Source organism: Zootoca vivipara, chromosome 14 (genome assembly GCF_963506605.1).
Source record: "Zootoca vivipara chromosome 14, rZooViv1.1, whole genome shotgun sequence".
In the NCBI taxonomy this organism is placed as follows: domain Eukaryota; kingdom Metazoa; phylum Chordata; class Lepidosauria; order Squamata; family Lacertidae; genus Zootoca; species Zootoca vivipara.
In genome coordinates, this window is record NC_083289.1 from 33,029,427 (window position 1) to 33,045,092 (window position 15,666).

At 42.6% G+C, this 15,666-nt stretch overlaps 1 protein-coding gene across 1 annotated transcript in view; it reads right to left on the reverse strand.

Annotated features, from left to right (window-relative positions):
* RBFOX1 (RNA binding fox-1 homolog 1) overlaps window positions 1-9,166 on the reverse strand; it is a 158,773-nt gene extending 149,607 nt beyond the window's left edge. Inside the window, exon 1 of the mRNA XM_035132149.2 lies at window positions 8,924-9,166. Coding sequence (XP_034988040.1) covers window positions 8,924-9,133 — 210 coding nt within the window. The 5' untranslated portion in view covers window positions 9,134-9,166. The remainder of the gene's footprint in view (window positions 1-8,923) is intronic.
* Between the last annotated feature and the right edge of the window lie 6,500 nt (window positions 9,167-15,666).

Sequence of the window (15,666 nt, forward strand, 5' to 3'; positions counted from 1 at the left end):
CCATTGGGATGGGGGTGTGGCAGGAATTTTCCCCACTTGTCTGATTGGCTGTTGCCATTTGGGTTTCACCTGCTGGGTAGCAAATCGTCACAACTTGTAAGGTTGTGGATAGGCACTCTCGCCATCCCTATGTGAAGGATATGCCATTAAAGGAATCCAGCGACTCAAATGGTTTGGTCAACCCCTGAGAGGGGGTTGTGCCCATGCCTGAGTCCAGGGGGACATCTGGGTGGCAGACATAGTCTGTTCCCGGCTTTTCGCCTATCCAGGTGTTCGCCCTAGGCTGATCCATGCTGGTGCCCTGGGTCAGTGCTACCTGCAAGGGTGCAGGGAGCTAGTCAAACCAGAGCCTATGCAACCACTCACTTTCTGTAATCAATAAAGTTTGGCCTAAATTCTGCCAAAAACCAAAACTAAAATTTGAGTCAAGTGTGAATTTATTTAGGGGGGAGGTCTCTGGGTCTGAACATGCAAATACTTTAATTCCTGAATCAGGTCACAGGCTCACCCTATTCTTACAAACATGCCCTAAAGCAGGCATCCCCAAACTGTGACCCTCCAGATGTTTTGGCCTACAACTCCCATGATCCCTAGCTAACAGGACCAGTGGTCAGGGATGATGGGAATTGTAGTCCAAAACATCTGGAGGGCCGAAGTTTGGGGATGCCTGTTCTAGATTGACTGAGTAGCCCGTTTGATCCAGCATTCTGTTTTCACAGTGGTCCCTCACTTACCCATCGGAAGCCCACAAGCAACAGTGCTCCCCCCACGTGATCTCAGTGTAGGAAATGCTGGAATAACCCCCTCCCCTGTCACCCCCTCTTTTTTTTCTTTTTGCAAATGGGTATCATTCACACTGAAAATAACAAATGCATATTTACGATCTACCAGGTTCTTTTCTGTGCTTTACAATCTTCCACACTTCATTAACCTTTAGTTCCACAAGCATTTATGATCTCATAAGGATTTATTCAAATGGAATAGCTGATATATATCTGAGCAACTATATTTTGGCCATCATTATTTTTATATAAAAAAACCTCATAAAACCCTAGAGTAGCTACACTTTAAACAACTATACATTTTGTGTTGCCTGGATACATTTTAATGAAATGATGGAATGGTTCCTCTAAGCTAGAACAAATATATTTGGGGCCTGCTGCTAATTGGTTGGCAGGTGGTTCTTCCAATTCAGTTTGTGATCTTCATACAGTATTCCTATTTGACATATTCTTAGAGGAGAAGGCTACAAATGGCTACTACGGTAGCAACGATAGCTATGTTTCACCTCCACTGTCAGTGTCCCTGTGAATATCAGTTTCACAAGTAGGGAGAATTGCAGTTGTGCTCAGGTTCTGCTTGCGGGTCTCCCTTGGCATCTGGATGACTACTCATTGAATGGGATTCTAAATTAGACAGACCTCTGAGCTAATCCAGCAGGGTTCCTCTCATGTCCTCCCATCAGCCACTCTAGCTCACAATACAAATGCTTTCTCTTCACCCATTTTCGCTCTCAATTTTATTTCCCTTTCAGTTCATTCCTTTCTTTATGGTTTCTATGTCCCAACTTTGTGGGTTTTACATCCTTTTTTCCTGTCCTCCTGTTATTTAACAAAAGACTTACATAAGTATCAGGGCAATATGTAAACATCATAAAACAAGCATTAGCAATGTAAGAAAACAATAGTGCCAACATATAGAAGAACAACAGCACCACACTTGCTACCCTGTGAAATTAACCAGCAAATGTGTGGTGAAATAAATACGCTTTGAAGTACACTCAGAACATTGCCGGTGTGAGAGGCAATCTGATATCTGTTGGAAAGGAGCCGCCACCGACAGGGCCCTGCTCTACACCACTGCTGCATGGATCTGAGCATTGGTTCCATCATGAGCAAGGACTGACTAGCTCTTAGAGTCCTCATCCTGGCTTTCTCTCATGTCAAGGGTCCTTAGCCTGCTGCTTTATTGGGCCCTTATTTCTCAATTGAATTTTATATATTCTCCTTTCTCTCTCAGGTTCTGTGTCTCTCACTAGGAGAGTCGTAGTCCAGAACATCTGGAAGGCAGCACATTGGCTGCTGCTCATTTAAGGGATTTATATCCTATCCTTTGACTTACCGCAGCATTGAAACATATTCAGTTTAAACAATACAAAACCCAATAACTTTATAGATTAAGGTAACAGGCAGCAGCACAGTGAAAATAGCAGAACTGTTTTCAGACATAATGTTAAACCATAGTTTAGCGTTTCATACAAGAGCCTGCTCCCATGCTACTTTTCTCCTCTGGCGCTCTAAGGAGAAAATCAGAAACATGTGCTTCCATTTCAGACTAACGGGCATGATGTCTGTGGCTGTACATGCACAAAGATACTGACATCGGGGTAGGGCTCTAAGCCCACATCAGGTTCCTCCAAGCCACTTTGGATTTCCAGTGCCCGCCCTCAGTTGTAGCACAGGTTTATTCTGGTCAATTTGGGGCCATCCATGTTTCAACAGCATGATAAATTTATTTAGCACCTTGACCCTTGTATAACAAGCAACCTAAACTCCAGTGCCCCCTGTGGTCAGAGCAGAGAATGTACTGGCAGCCTCTCCAATATATTACAAATACTTACATGAGATGTTCAGAACATTTTATGTAAAATATTGCAGGGTGTTCCCATTGGGAGTCCAACTGCAGTTAGACCAAAGAAGCATAGAATTTACCATATATAGCTGTGCCAGCCTATTGGCATTATATTTTTGATCCTTGTGCACACCACTTCCACATAAAATATTTAGATTGCATTCAGAAACAGCTGGATCTTACGTGAATGCTTAGTCAATTAAACACCGGTTGACACCTTTAGATGCACTTTCAAGCAACAACAACAAAATCAACAAGACAGCACACAGAAAAGAACTGCCAAATTTAATTACCCTTTCCCCCTCCCCTCCCCTGCTTTCTGGTAGGTGTGTTGCTATTTTGAGATGATCAAAGTAAAAATAAAGATAAAAGGCTGTTGATTAAGGTGCAGAACACACACAAGCACTGCAAAGGAGGACAATTACACAAATAAGCCATTGTTGCCTCAAAGAAAGTCAAAGTGTGCTAGGTACTGGTGGAAACTGCTGGCTCAGAATCATTCATGCCACAGTGAAGGTAAGAGTTTAAAAAGAGCCTGCAGGATTAGGCCAGTGGCCCATCTAATCAAGCATCCTGTTCTCACAGCGGCCAACCAGAAGCCTATGGGAAGACAAGAAGCAGGACCTGAAATGCACCATAACAAACAAACCAACTGGGAGGAATGCTCCCTCCTGTCATCCCAAAGCAGATGTCAATTATTCTTTAGCATATGACTAAACAGTCCTCTAGATGTTGATGGGCTACAACTTCCATTATCCCCAATCACTGGTTATGTTAGCTCAGGCTGATGGGAGTTGCAGTCTAATAATATCTGGAGAGTACCATGTTGGCTACATCTAGCACACATCTTCCTCACATAACTGAAAACTGAAGTCAAGTTTGGTAAGGTCTGTGCGATTCCTAGGCCATCTCTCATTCAGACTTGACCAGACCTCACCCCAATTGTCCTGACCCATCCAAAACACCATGACAGACACTCTTACTTGTGAGTAAGAATAGTATCTTTTTTTCAGGCTAGCAATAATACAGATTCAGCTGCACCCAAACCAGATTAGTAAGTGCACAAGCAAGGCAAGGGATTCAGAACTAAATGGACCTCCTGCCCAGCTTTTACTGATGAGGTGAAGGATTTTCACTCATGAATTTCCACTCTTATTTGATGGGAATTCCAAATGTGCAGACCCACACTTCACCTGGGCAAATGTGTCTGAAGCCATCTACAGAGGCAGTGGCTGGTTCTCAGCTCTCTCTGTGTGTGTATAAATAAACTCAACCCTTCTGTTTATAATGAGGACTAGCAACCGTATAGGAAGGAAGATAGCATATAAAACTGCTGCAATCACCAAACCCAGGAGAATAGTGATGGCAAATTCAATTGCAGATGGGGCAATTTTATATCAACGCTTATTCTATTTCACTGAGTAATATCACTATTTAATATATGTGGTGACATTGCATCAGCAGAGGAGGAATTATGAAAGTGGCTCATAAAATGCAGAAATACACTTCCCCTTTCGGCACTGCTTATATTCTTATATTACGATCTGAACATTATGAACCCCTCTGTGAATTAGCATCTTTTGTAGTCATCTCTCCTTGCTTCTTTTCTTCTTTCCAAAGTAATTGCTCCATCACAACAACATTAGGGCTACATGGTTTCATTACCAAGGGGCAGATTGTTTAAGTGTGAGAGAGAGGGAGGGAGGGAGCCTTGAATGATCCTGTATGTGGATGCAGATCTTCCATATCTATTTATTTAAAGTGCTCACTCCCATGCTTGCATATATCTGTGCCTGACAGGAGCAAGAATAAATGTGTTATGCTGGTACAGCGATTTCCCTGCCCACCCCCTGACTTCTTCCAGCTGCCTAGCTGGAATTTGGATTGTTCTGTGAGTTCCAAACCAGTAGTGACTTGTGCCCATTGAGACTGGTAGACAGAAGGCAGGGAGGCCAACAGTAGTTGAGGACAGAATAAGGTGGTTGGGGCAAAGCCCCTTGTGCCCTAATGGACCAGCCTCCTCTGTGATCCATCTATTCGTCCTGGAGGTGTGGGTCAGGTCATCTCATTGGAATTCACACAAACTGAATTTCTCTTCCCTCTTAAGAAGACGCCCCAAGTATCTGCACAAATAAAGCTTTCACATACAGACCTATTTTCCTGCACTGCTCTCATTCTGTGCTGCCTACAAATATCTAAATTCCAGACCTTCAATAGCACCAAGGCCCAAAATATATTCTCCAGGAGAGCAGGGCTGGTGGGGGGGGGCAGTCTGAAGTGAAGGACTCCACTTGCAAGGTTTCACTGCAATTTAGTAAGTGTCATTGCAACTGACAACTTCTTTCTACCCATAAACAAACTACTACCAGCCTGCCAATTACAAAAGTTGGGGGGAGCCATCATTAACTGAGCTTAACCTGGAAGAGATATCCCTCTTCGCATTTAGCAAAAAGGGGAATTACCTTTCACATAATAATCCTAGGGAAGAATCAATTTTAATTAAAGTGTTATAATGTGAAGCCAAGATGTTGAAGGTCAGATGCAATTTAAGCTATAAATTAGCTCTTTCATTTTGACTAAGTCTGCTTTGAAACTAGTGGTTTGTTTATTCAGCAGAATACACAACTTTGGGGGGTTTGGTCCCCCCTCCCTCTTCCTCACCCCCTGAGAAATATTTAACACCTTAAGTGCATTGTAAACAGTGGGAGCCACCAATATTGAAAACCGGTAATACAATACATAAGGATATGTAAGTAATACAATAGCTAAATGTGCAAAGAATAGCTGAAACGTGGAAATGTGAAGCACAGTCCAGTTAAAAACAAAGGAGCACCAGTATAGGAAGTAGGTGGATATGAGCTCTGTAAAGTTGTTGGTGTTACACAGGTATGTGCCACTTAAGGCTATTAGCTGTCAGATAAATTATACGTAGTGTAGTGGTTCAAGATCACAGTGGGAGATTAGTGTCAAAGGGGTCCCTGTCTGCAGGTCCTAGAGCTACCTGATCAGGATGAAAATGGAGTTTTTAGCTACTGAGAAGTCATCTCACCCTTTGTGCTGATTGGAGCCAATCAGAACGACAAGAGGTGTATCAGCCACTAAGGACTGGCTCCTAGGGTCACTCTAAATAAGGGAAGCAGGAAAAGCACTAAGGAATAATTGTTCTATATGCTCCAAACCTTTAGCAACACTGAAAACACAGGGTGTTTCGGTTTCAAGGGAAAGAGGTGCAAGCCCTGTTACATCCAATGGAAATACAAGGAAAGCACAGATTACATCACTCCAAGAAAAGATATTGGAGCAGTCAGAATCATTTGCCCATGCACATGCACAGAAATTAGTAGATCTAGCAGAAAGGGAACTCATGGGCATCTGCAATGCACCCCTAGTTATCATAATCTTAGATGGGGTGTGCCTGTGAGGGGGCATGGCTGTGACTATCATGAAGGGACCTTGCACTTCTGAATTTGCCACTGCACTACTGTCTATAACAAAATGGGAAAGGGCTGCAGCTAAGCACTAGAGCATCTCCTTTGCTGCAGAAGCTCCCAAGTTCAATCACGGGTGTCTCTAAGTAGGGTGGTTTCCACCCTGTATTCACGGCATGCAGCATTGTTTCCATTCTGCCACAGTTCATCTTCTTGCAAAACTTTCATTATTTGCCTTGCTTCCTTCTGTGATGAAATGATGTACATTATATAAATTACACTGTTTTATTACACTGTTATATAAATCACTCGTCTTTTCCCCCTCCTAAACTAGAAAGTCTCAAATGTTGTAACCTTATAGGTTCTGCATGCTTCTGTTCATACAAGAGATTGTCATGTGGAAGCAGAGCTTTGGCTATAGCTAGTTTTCATACATTCAGTCCTCCGGTGCAAGTGTGGAAAACGGGCCTCTTCCATAAGTGGATCGTGACTTTCAAATGTGGTAAAGCACTTTTTGGATACAAGCGAGAACATTTTGCTTGTTTGTTTTGCAGAGGCTGAATTGTTTACCAGACATGAATCCATTAATAAAGCCTGATGCCACACATCCTGAGACCCACAATGTCTCCTGAAAGCTCTAAAAAACAAGCCAAAGTGAAGCAAAATGCACTGTTTGGATATGAAACATACCAAAACAAATGGGGGTTGGGGTAGCTCATAAACTGGTGACAACGTGGCTTGGATTTGAAATGCAGATGTTGCAATGGTCACAAAAAAACAACAGAAAAATCCACACTTCATTGCTATATTCAGTGATATATTTTGTGTGTGTGTGAGGGGGGTTATGACAAGAGGTCTATTTGGAAGGAACTGTAGATTGGGGTGGGCAAACTTGAAGTGTGCAGGATTTATATTGCTTTTCCGCTAGAACCCTGAGAGCGCCAGCTGGAGCTAGGATGTCAGAGAATGTTCACAAAAATGGAAACGGGAGTGGAAATTGCTGGATTTTGCTTATTTCTGGAATGAAAACCAATAAATACAATTGGTAGTCGCTACAAAAATGATATTGTAGAGTTGGAAAGAGTTCAATAAAGGGCAACCAAAATAATCAAAATGGTGGAGCAACTCTCCTATGAAGAAGGGTTACAGCATCTGCGACTTCCTAGTTCAGAGAAAACACAAGTACTGTAAGATGCAGCATAACTGAAGTTTATTAAATTATGCATGGCATGGAGAAAGTGGGTAGAGAAAAGTCTTGCTCTCTCATAACACTAGAACTCATGCACATCCAATGAAGCTGAATGTTGCAAGATTCAGGACATATAAAAGCAACTCATTCACACAGTGTACAGTTGAAATACTCATTCCCCGCACACCACACCTCCTGGGTCCAGAAGTCAGCATCAGTTCATTCTGATTTAGACTAAATTAAAGAAAAATATTGTCTCCCCTTCTGAAATATGATTTACTAGGCAGGAAGCTGGCGGGTTAAAGTGTCCAGCTGGAAACAGAAGGAATCTGAAGCCAGTGGAAACCTGAGTGTCTCCTATCAGAGCTTCATGTTTGGAAATCAGGGCGGGAGCCTGGCTTAATTCTAGAAGCCCAAGTGTTGATCTGATCTAGAAGGACTCTTCTTATGTTCTTCTGCTCTGATGGGTCTCTGTTTATGTTCTTATGGAAAACCTTATGGTGACTGTGGCCACCGGCATATTTGTGTTAAAGCCAATCAATTTACACACAAGCCTTTGAAGTTACAGGTAGGTAGCCGTGTTGGTCTGAGTCGAAACAAAATAAAAAAAATTCCTTCAGTAGCACCTTAAAGACCAACTAAGTTTTTATTTTGGTATGAGCTTTCGTGTGCATGCACACTTCGTCAGATACACTGGCAGTGTATCTTCAGTGTATCTGAAGAAGTGAGCATGCACACGAAAGCTCATACCAAAATAAAAACTTAGCTGGTCTTTAAGGTGCTACTGAAGGAATTTTTTTATTTTGTGACAAGCCTTTGGAGATATTTCAGTTATACAGAAACTCCTGAGGATGGTGTTATTCAAAACATGTTGGGCCTAATAAATAATATTTTAAGCACCTCCTACCTTCTGTATGAATTAGGTGCATAATTGTTCATTATGCAGTGCACCGATTCTCAATAACTGAGGCAAAAAGGTTGTAACACCCAGCTGTTTAATCCACCAGATGCCATCCTAATAATCTCTTGGAGACCAAAGTTTTCAAAAAAAGAGAGCTACTAGGAACCACACACTAGGAACATGATATGTCAAATATATTTTTTTTAGCACATCAATGTTCTGTCAATGATTGTGGTAAACCAGGGGACAATTATAGCATTATGCACAGTTAATCTCACACATAAGTAGGTGAACACCATGTGCAGAATAAATACATGCCAGCACCTTAGATGGAAAGCCATGCTTCACACATACAGAGCCAGGTATTATTTTAAAGGCCTGGTGGTAAATCATAACAACTGAAATGAATACTTCACACTCCAAATACACAGCACTTAACAAATTCAGATTAGCAGAAGAGATCCCTGTCCCAATTAAATCACAAACTAAAATTTAGGCTAGTGGAGGAAGGGGAGAAAACGATGCACACAAGCAATCTGTTACCTCTATTCAGGCAGCATTCAGTTTTGGATTGGACAGGTCAGATTTCAATACTCAGATTTCAGTTTTCTGGTTTTACCAGGTCAACAGAAGCTTGAGCTGGAGACTCTTCCTGAGGCTCCAGCTCAAAACCCCACTGATGGAGCCCCAAGTCTAGAAGGGTTGGAGGTTGCTCATATAGACTGCATTGCTGATGACAATATTTATATATACAGTATATATATATATACTTACTGTGGCTGTGCCTGACACAGTTTGTGCATTTGTGTCACTTGTGTTTGGTTCAGAGTGCGTCTGCGCAGGTGGGTACATATTTAATGTGTGCTCTGGAACTGTGGTTTGGCCTGTGTAGTCGGGAGTCGGATGAGGGTGGGGCGCGGTGTACTCTGCGGGGATGCCGTTCTGAGGAGGAGCAAACTGAGCCGAGGCGTAAGGCTGTGCCATTGTGTCAGGAGGTGCTGTGGCTTCCTGATTACCCTGCAAAGGGGAAAGATAAAAAACAAACAAACTGAAGGGAGGTAAGATTATTAAGCTTGCCCTGCAGTTCATTCCTGAACTGTTGCAGATTTTCAGTCCTCCCCCTTTGGAGATATTGCCTTCCCAGTCTCTCCAGCCAAGAAGTATGGGCTATAACCCATAAGAAGTATGGGTTGAGTTATAACCATGGCAAAAATCTTCCTGCTCAGTTCCTGTTTGCACTGGCTTGGCCTCTCTTATATGAACCCCCACTCCCCGAAAAAGGCACGCCCACATTTCACTGGATCCCACGATTGCATAAGCACCCTTCCTTTTGTTCTGAACAGAGAAAAGCACAATGGAGCCTGCTGGATCAGGTCAATCATCCATCCAGTCAAGCATCCTATTCTCACAGATGACCCCATGGGAAGCCCGCAAGCAAGCAGGATCTGAGCAGAAGAGTCCTCTCCTCTCCTGTGGTTTCTAGCCACTGGCATGTAAAAGCATAGAGTGTTCTTGTACTCATGTACTGCTCACTGATTCCCCACTGGCATCTGGTTGGGCACTATGAGAACAGGATGCTGGACTAGATGGGACAGGCCTAGTCCCAATAATCCAATAATCACTTCAATGATCTGGGTAATCGTTTTGAGCCTGAGGGCCAGCTTCCCTTACTGACAACCTTCTGGGGATCACAACATGGTGGTGGTGGTGAAGGTCAGATGCAAAAGTGGGCAGAGCTTTTTGGTCTCCAAATTCCACAAAAGTGCTTTTAATATTTGGAAAGCAGACTCAAGGGGTTATGGAAATATTAATTATTTAAAATGGAATGAAAGTCTGCTATATGCATCTATTGCTATATCTTAAATATGCCATTAAGGAAACAAGAGAGACGGGGAATGATTGTCTAGGTGCAATTTGTTTTAAAGAGTTCTATGCTACCTTGAGCTCTAAAACAGATGTTATAGAGACCCCCACTGTTTCTCATTAACAATGACAGCCCTTTCACAAGCTTAGAATTAATATTCGTAGCAGAACACTCTTAGTGCTAATTACAGCTAATATTTAATTAAGAGCAGTGAGCTTTGGTACGATTTCTTTACTGGTGACTTCCAACTTATTTCACTCCAAAGGCAACATTACGCAACACTCCCACCCCTTTGCAATAATAAAACAAAATACGTCATTCATTCTTGATCTCTCTGTATCTATGTGCAGATGGGCAGGACTTTGGTGCCCACACTCAGCGGAGTGAGCAGGACTCAAAATCCAGGAGGGCTGCCTTAGCACACTTTGAAGCAAGAATAATAGAATTGTAGAGTTAGAAGGGACCACAAGGGCCATCTAGTCCAACCCCCTGCAACGCAGGAATATTCTGCCCAATGTGCAGCTCGAACCCATGACCCTGAGATTAAGAGTCTCACACTCTACCAACTGAGCTATTCCAAGAGACATAATGCACAGTGCTAAGAGAGAGTTCCCAAGAAGACCACTAAGTTCAGATTCTAAAGCAAACTAGTCGTACCAATGTCTACCAGTAGATTTCCTGGGGTGTGTGTGTTTAAATAGGCATTATTTGGTCGAATCTTGCAAGGTTTGTTCGTCTGTCCATTAAAAAAAAATATTCTCCCAGAAAAACCCTAACCACATTTCCTTAAAATTAGGAATGAAAGAATCTGTAAATTTTGGTTCTCTCATTTCCCCAATGTTAAATACAGCTCTCCACATTTCTGAAGCAAGTCACATTTTTTTAAAACAGCTACCTAATCCAGATGAAAGAAATATTACAATTTTAGTGTGGATTTTCCCAATAAACACGTTTTCACATACAGTTTTGAATAATGCAGACTGATTTCAGAGAGAGAAATCCTGCTAACACTGAGTGCAAACTGAGCAAAAAATTTTTTAAATGATTGAAAACTGTGCATCATTTGATAAGAAAAGGTTTTGTCATTTCTTCCCTCAGGCCTTGTACATATAGCAAAAATACATTCAATGATACATACAGAAGGGTAACTCTCTCAGAACTACACAGTCAATCAGAGCATGTGTTCCCTCAGCAAAGTTCATGCCACTCTGCCTGGTTGCTAACCAACACCTCCACCCAGCATCCTCGTTGCTAGTTGTCATACACTTATAACAGAATTAAACCTTAAATTACAGACTGTGTATCCCTGCTGATATACTTCCAACTGCTTGGTCCCAGACATTGGGTCAGAGGACCAACAGCTGCTAGAACATTGCATAGGCTTATTTGACGCAGCTTCTGCCAAGCAAGTTGTGTTTTCTTGCAGTTTAGAGGCAAGAACAAGCTTGGCCAGGAAGTGTTGCTAGAAGCCAGGCCTTGTGACATGACTGTTTCATCTCCTGATTTGTAGACTCCTTGCTCTCTTCTTTGGCCCAAGTTTGGTGGTGGAACACAACTGAAGCAGTGGGGGATCACTGCCTGCTATTCATTGGCTTGCAGAATCATGATCTGCTTTGGGTTTGAGATCTGACATGATTTCAGCAGCGATCAGATAAAAGCTTCCAGAGGCAAGCTTTTTAAAGTGTTTTGCTACCCAGGGACATTCCACACTTTCACTGATGCTCAGTTACCTGTCACAAAATTGGGAGCATGAAATCAGGCAGCAGATAAACTGAGAGGCCTCAGCCTAAAGTCAAGTTGAGGCCCTTTGAGGCCTGAGGAAACAGGTTGACTAAAAGGCCTTGACCTGTTTCCAGGGTCCCTTATCAATTGCAGCCCGAGAGAGCCAAACTTAGAAGTCTCAATCTGAGGGGAAACTGGTCCCCTTAAAGGCCAGTCTGTGAAAAAGCAAAATGGCAAAGCTCAGTTTCTGCTCAGATATCCAACATTTAATGTCATGTGCATAGGGTTGCCAGGTTATCAGTTTTGGACATGCACCTCAAGTCTATATTTAGGAAGTAAAGTTTGATCTCAGGGCTATTGACTAGCTGCAAATTGCTATAAGTGTAAAATTTGCCATTATGTAGTTTTGTCATTAGGTGGTGCTTGGCTTAGTTGACTCTGGATGGAGTAAGGAGTTTCCTGTTGGGTGTTCTTCCGGTATCTGTCTTTGCCCTCAGTTAAATCCTTACTACCAGGCTTGTCCACACTTACGTTTCCTCTGCTCTTGACAGGCATGGCCTGCGATTTAACTGTCTGAGCGCTTTTTTTTTTTTTTTTGCTCCAGAGCTTTCCCTGCAAAAACCCGAATTGATGTTTGCTCTGATTCAACTTTAAAGAGCGGGTTTTTGAAGGGAAATCTAGGGGGGTGGCGGGGAGCTCAGATATGGAGTGTTAAAGCACAGACCTCTGTCTGGAAAGAGCGGGACAAGAGGTAAGTGTGGATCTTACTTCATGGACTAGCAATACTACAAGCATTATCGTTGGAATGAACTCTTGCATACCTTTGAACTTCCAACAGTATTCTATGGGAGCAAGGGACTTGATTTGAATTTGGAAATATTGACGTCTTAGTTTTGGTTTAGTTTATATATACAGTCGTACCTCGGGTTACGAACCGCTCGGGTTGCAAACAGTTCGGGTTACGAACTCCGCAAACCCGGAAGTGTTTTCGTCGTGTGTGCGTCCCGCGCATGCGCAAAAATGGCGCTCGGTTTGCGACCTTTTCGGGTTACGAACTGCGACCCGGAACGGATCGTGTTCGTAACCCGAGGTACGACTGTAATAATTATGCAATTTTGAGATAATTATCAGCTGGTCACGTCTGTTTTGTGGTTGAGTGCATTTATACGTGATCTTGGTTTCTTTTGTGTGTGACACTGTAAGTGTGGATAACCCTTCAGAAATGCCTGTTCCTGCAGAGTATGGAATGTCACTGACTTCTAGGAACCAGATATATTTCTACATCAGGGTCTCCAAACGGTACTTCCCAGATGTTGCTGGGCTACAACTCTTATCGTCCTTGACCACTGGTCATGCTAGCAGGGGCTGATGAGAACTGTAATTCAAAACATCAGGAGGGTACCTGATTGGGGAAGGCTACCTTAGGATAAGGAAGGAAGTGGACCAAATAATTTTCACCTCCAGTGTCTCTCAGTATTTGTAAAGCTGTGCATGGCATGGCTCAGCAACAAGCTTGTTTGCATCTGTAATATGTTTTAAGGAAGAGCCGAAAGTCATTGGCCTGTGCCATGGGCCTGAAATTTAATGAAATCCACATTTCAACTCCGAAAGGTGCTTTACATGCCAGAGTATAAAATGCAGCTTATTGCTTTCTGTTTATATGCTGAACTCTCTTAAGCAGAGAAAGAGAAAATAGAGTCTACATTATGTTGAGGCACAAGCTTTTCTAGAAACAGTCCAGATTGTTATGTTTTTTAAAACAATAGCAACACACCACCGTTTTAGATGTTCAGTACAGAATATCTCACATCTCACATGTTTAATTTCCCCCCCTCACAGCAGCATTTCATCTGTTGCATAAAGCTTTTATAATTAAGAAATTGCATGATAAGTGTCAAAGCATAAGGAGTAACCCTGTTATGTGTTTGAACACAAATGAAAGCAGGAGAATTGTTACTTGGGCAATGTTCATCTTTTGTGTGAGCATACATTTGCAGAACGATACTGTATTTATTCATTCCTTTGGTGGAGGGGCAAAAGAAGAGAAAACAACAACAACAACAACAACAACAACAACAACCAACACACACACACACACACACACACACACACCTCATTCCACCACTGCTCACATTTTAAAACTCTCTCTTGCTGTTTTATTCTTTGCTTTTATTTGATTTTGCCCCCCTTTCCCTTTCTTTCCTGTGTTCTGCCTCTTTGGCAGCAGATATTTCACATTCTCAGGGAAAGCTGTTTTCACACTGTAGTTAAATGAGGCAAACTGCATCATAGCCTCAGGGTATGGAAACAATGGAGTGATGTGCAAGAGAGAGAGAGAGAAAGAGGTGGGGAGACAGAGAGAGGACCCCACCACACACTGTTGCCACACACATTAAAGTAGTCTGTTAACCTGTTGGTTGGAAGACTAGCTCTTTCAGAAAGACCAGTTCAAGCACGTGTAATCTTACCTTCTGAATGATTAACTAGCCAAATATATATAATGAATGCAAAATGTTGTAGGGGGTTGTATATCATACCCTCCAACATTTTTCCAATGAAAATAGGGGGTCCTATTCAAATAATAATAATAATGATAATGATAATAATTTTACTTTTTATACCCCACCCATCTGACTGGGTTTTCCCAGCCACTCTGAGCAGCTTCCAACATATATAAAACACAATAAAACATTAAACATTTAAAAAGCTTCCCCACACAGGGTTGCTTTCAGATGGACCCGGGGGGGGGGGATCAAGTAACTCCATACCCACCAACATTTCTCCAATGAAAATAGGGATGTCCCAAGGAAAAGCAGGACATTCTGGGATGAACTCAGAAAATGGGACTGCTTCTGTAAATCCAGGACTGTCCCTGGAAAATGGGGACACTTGTAGGGCCTGGTATATTTAAGGCAAATCAGAATCTTTTGCTTGCCTTGGAAAACCAAACAGTCACATACAGTGGTACCTTGGGTTGAGTACCCAATCTGTTCTGGGGTGCCGTTCGCACCCTGAAAAGTACTCAACCTGAGCGGCGATAGCACGTGTGCGTGAAGCGCCAATAGCGTGCTTCTGCGCACGCGTGAAGTGCACAGAATGCTTCTGTGCATGCGCACGAGGCGGAACCTGGAAGTAAACACTTCCAGGTCCGCTGAGTACGCAACCTGAAAACACAACCCACAGCATACTCAACCCGAGGTATGACTGTACCACATTTTTAAAGTGAGGGGGGAAACATTCAAAACATTTAAAATTGCCTGCTATGTGTAAGAATGCAAGAAGAGTCTTGCTGGACTCTTGCCCATGAGTCTTGCCCATGGCTCACCTAGTTCAGCATCCTGTTCTCATAGGCTCCAACCAGATGCCTCTGGGAAGCAATTGCAATTCTACCCACTTATGGTTATTATTATTATTTACTGAATTGATATATGGCTCTATCCCCTCAGGTCCCAAGCAACTGGTATTCAGAGTATTACAGCCTCCAGCAGTGAGGTAATACATAGCTGTCATGGTTAGTAGCCATTGATAACATTATCATTCATGAATGCTTACACATCTTTTCCCCTTGCTGATGAGGGACAAAAACGTAAGAAGAGTCGGATAGATCAGACCAAAGGCCCAGCATTATCTCCACACAGTAGCTAACCAGATGCCTCTGGGAAGCCTGCAAGCAGGACCTGAGAGAACATCACTCTCCCCTCCTGCAGTTCCTGATATTCAGAAGCATTACTGCCTGTGATAGCAGATGGCTGAGGGAACGGATCTTTTTCAAAATTCCTATATGAAATGACCTGATCTTGAACTAATGGGTGGCTCAGAACTCAGCTATCCAGGGGATTTTGCATTTCCCCTAACACTGTGACATGGTTCACAGCAGCTGAAATGTCTCAAAATACATATTGGAATTCGTATCTTGAAAGACAGTGCTTAA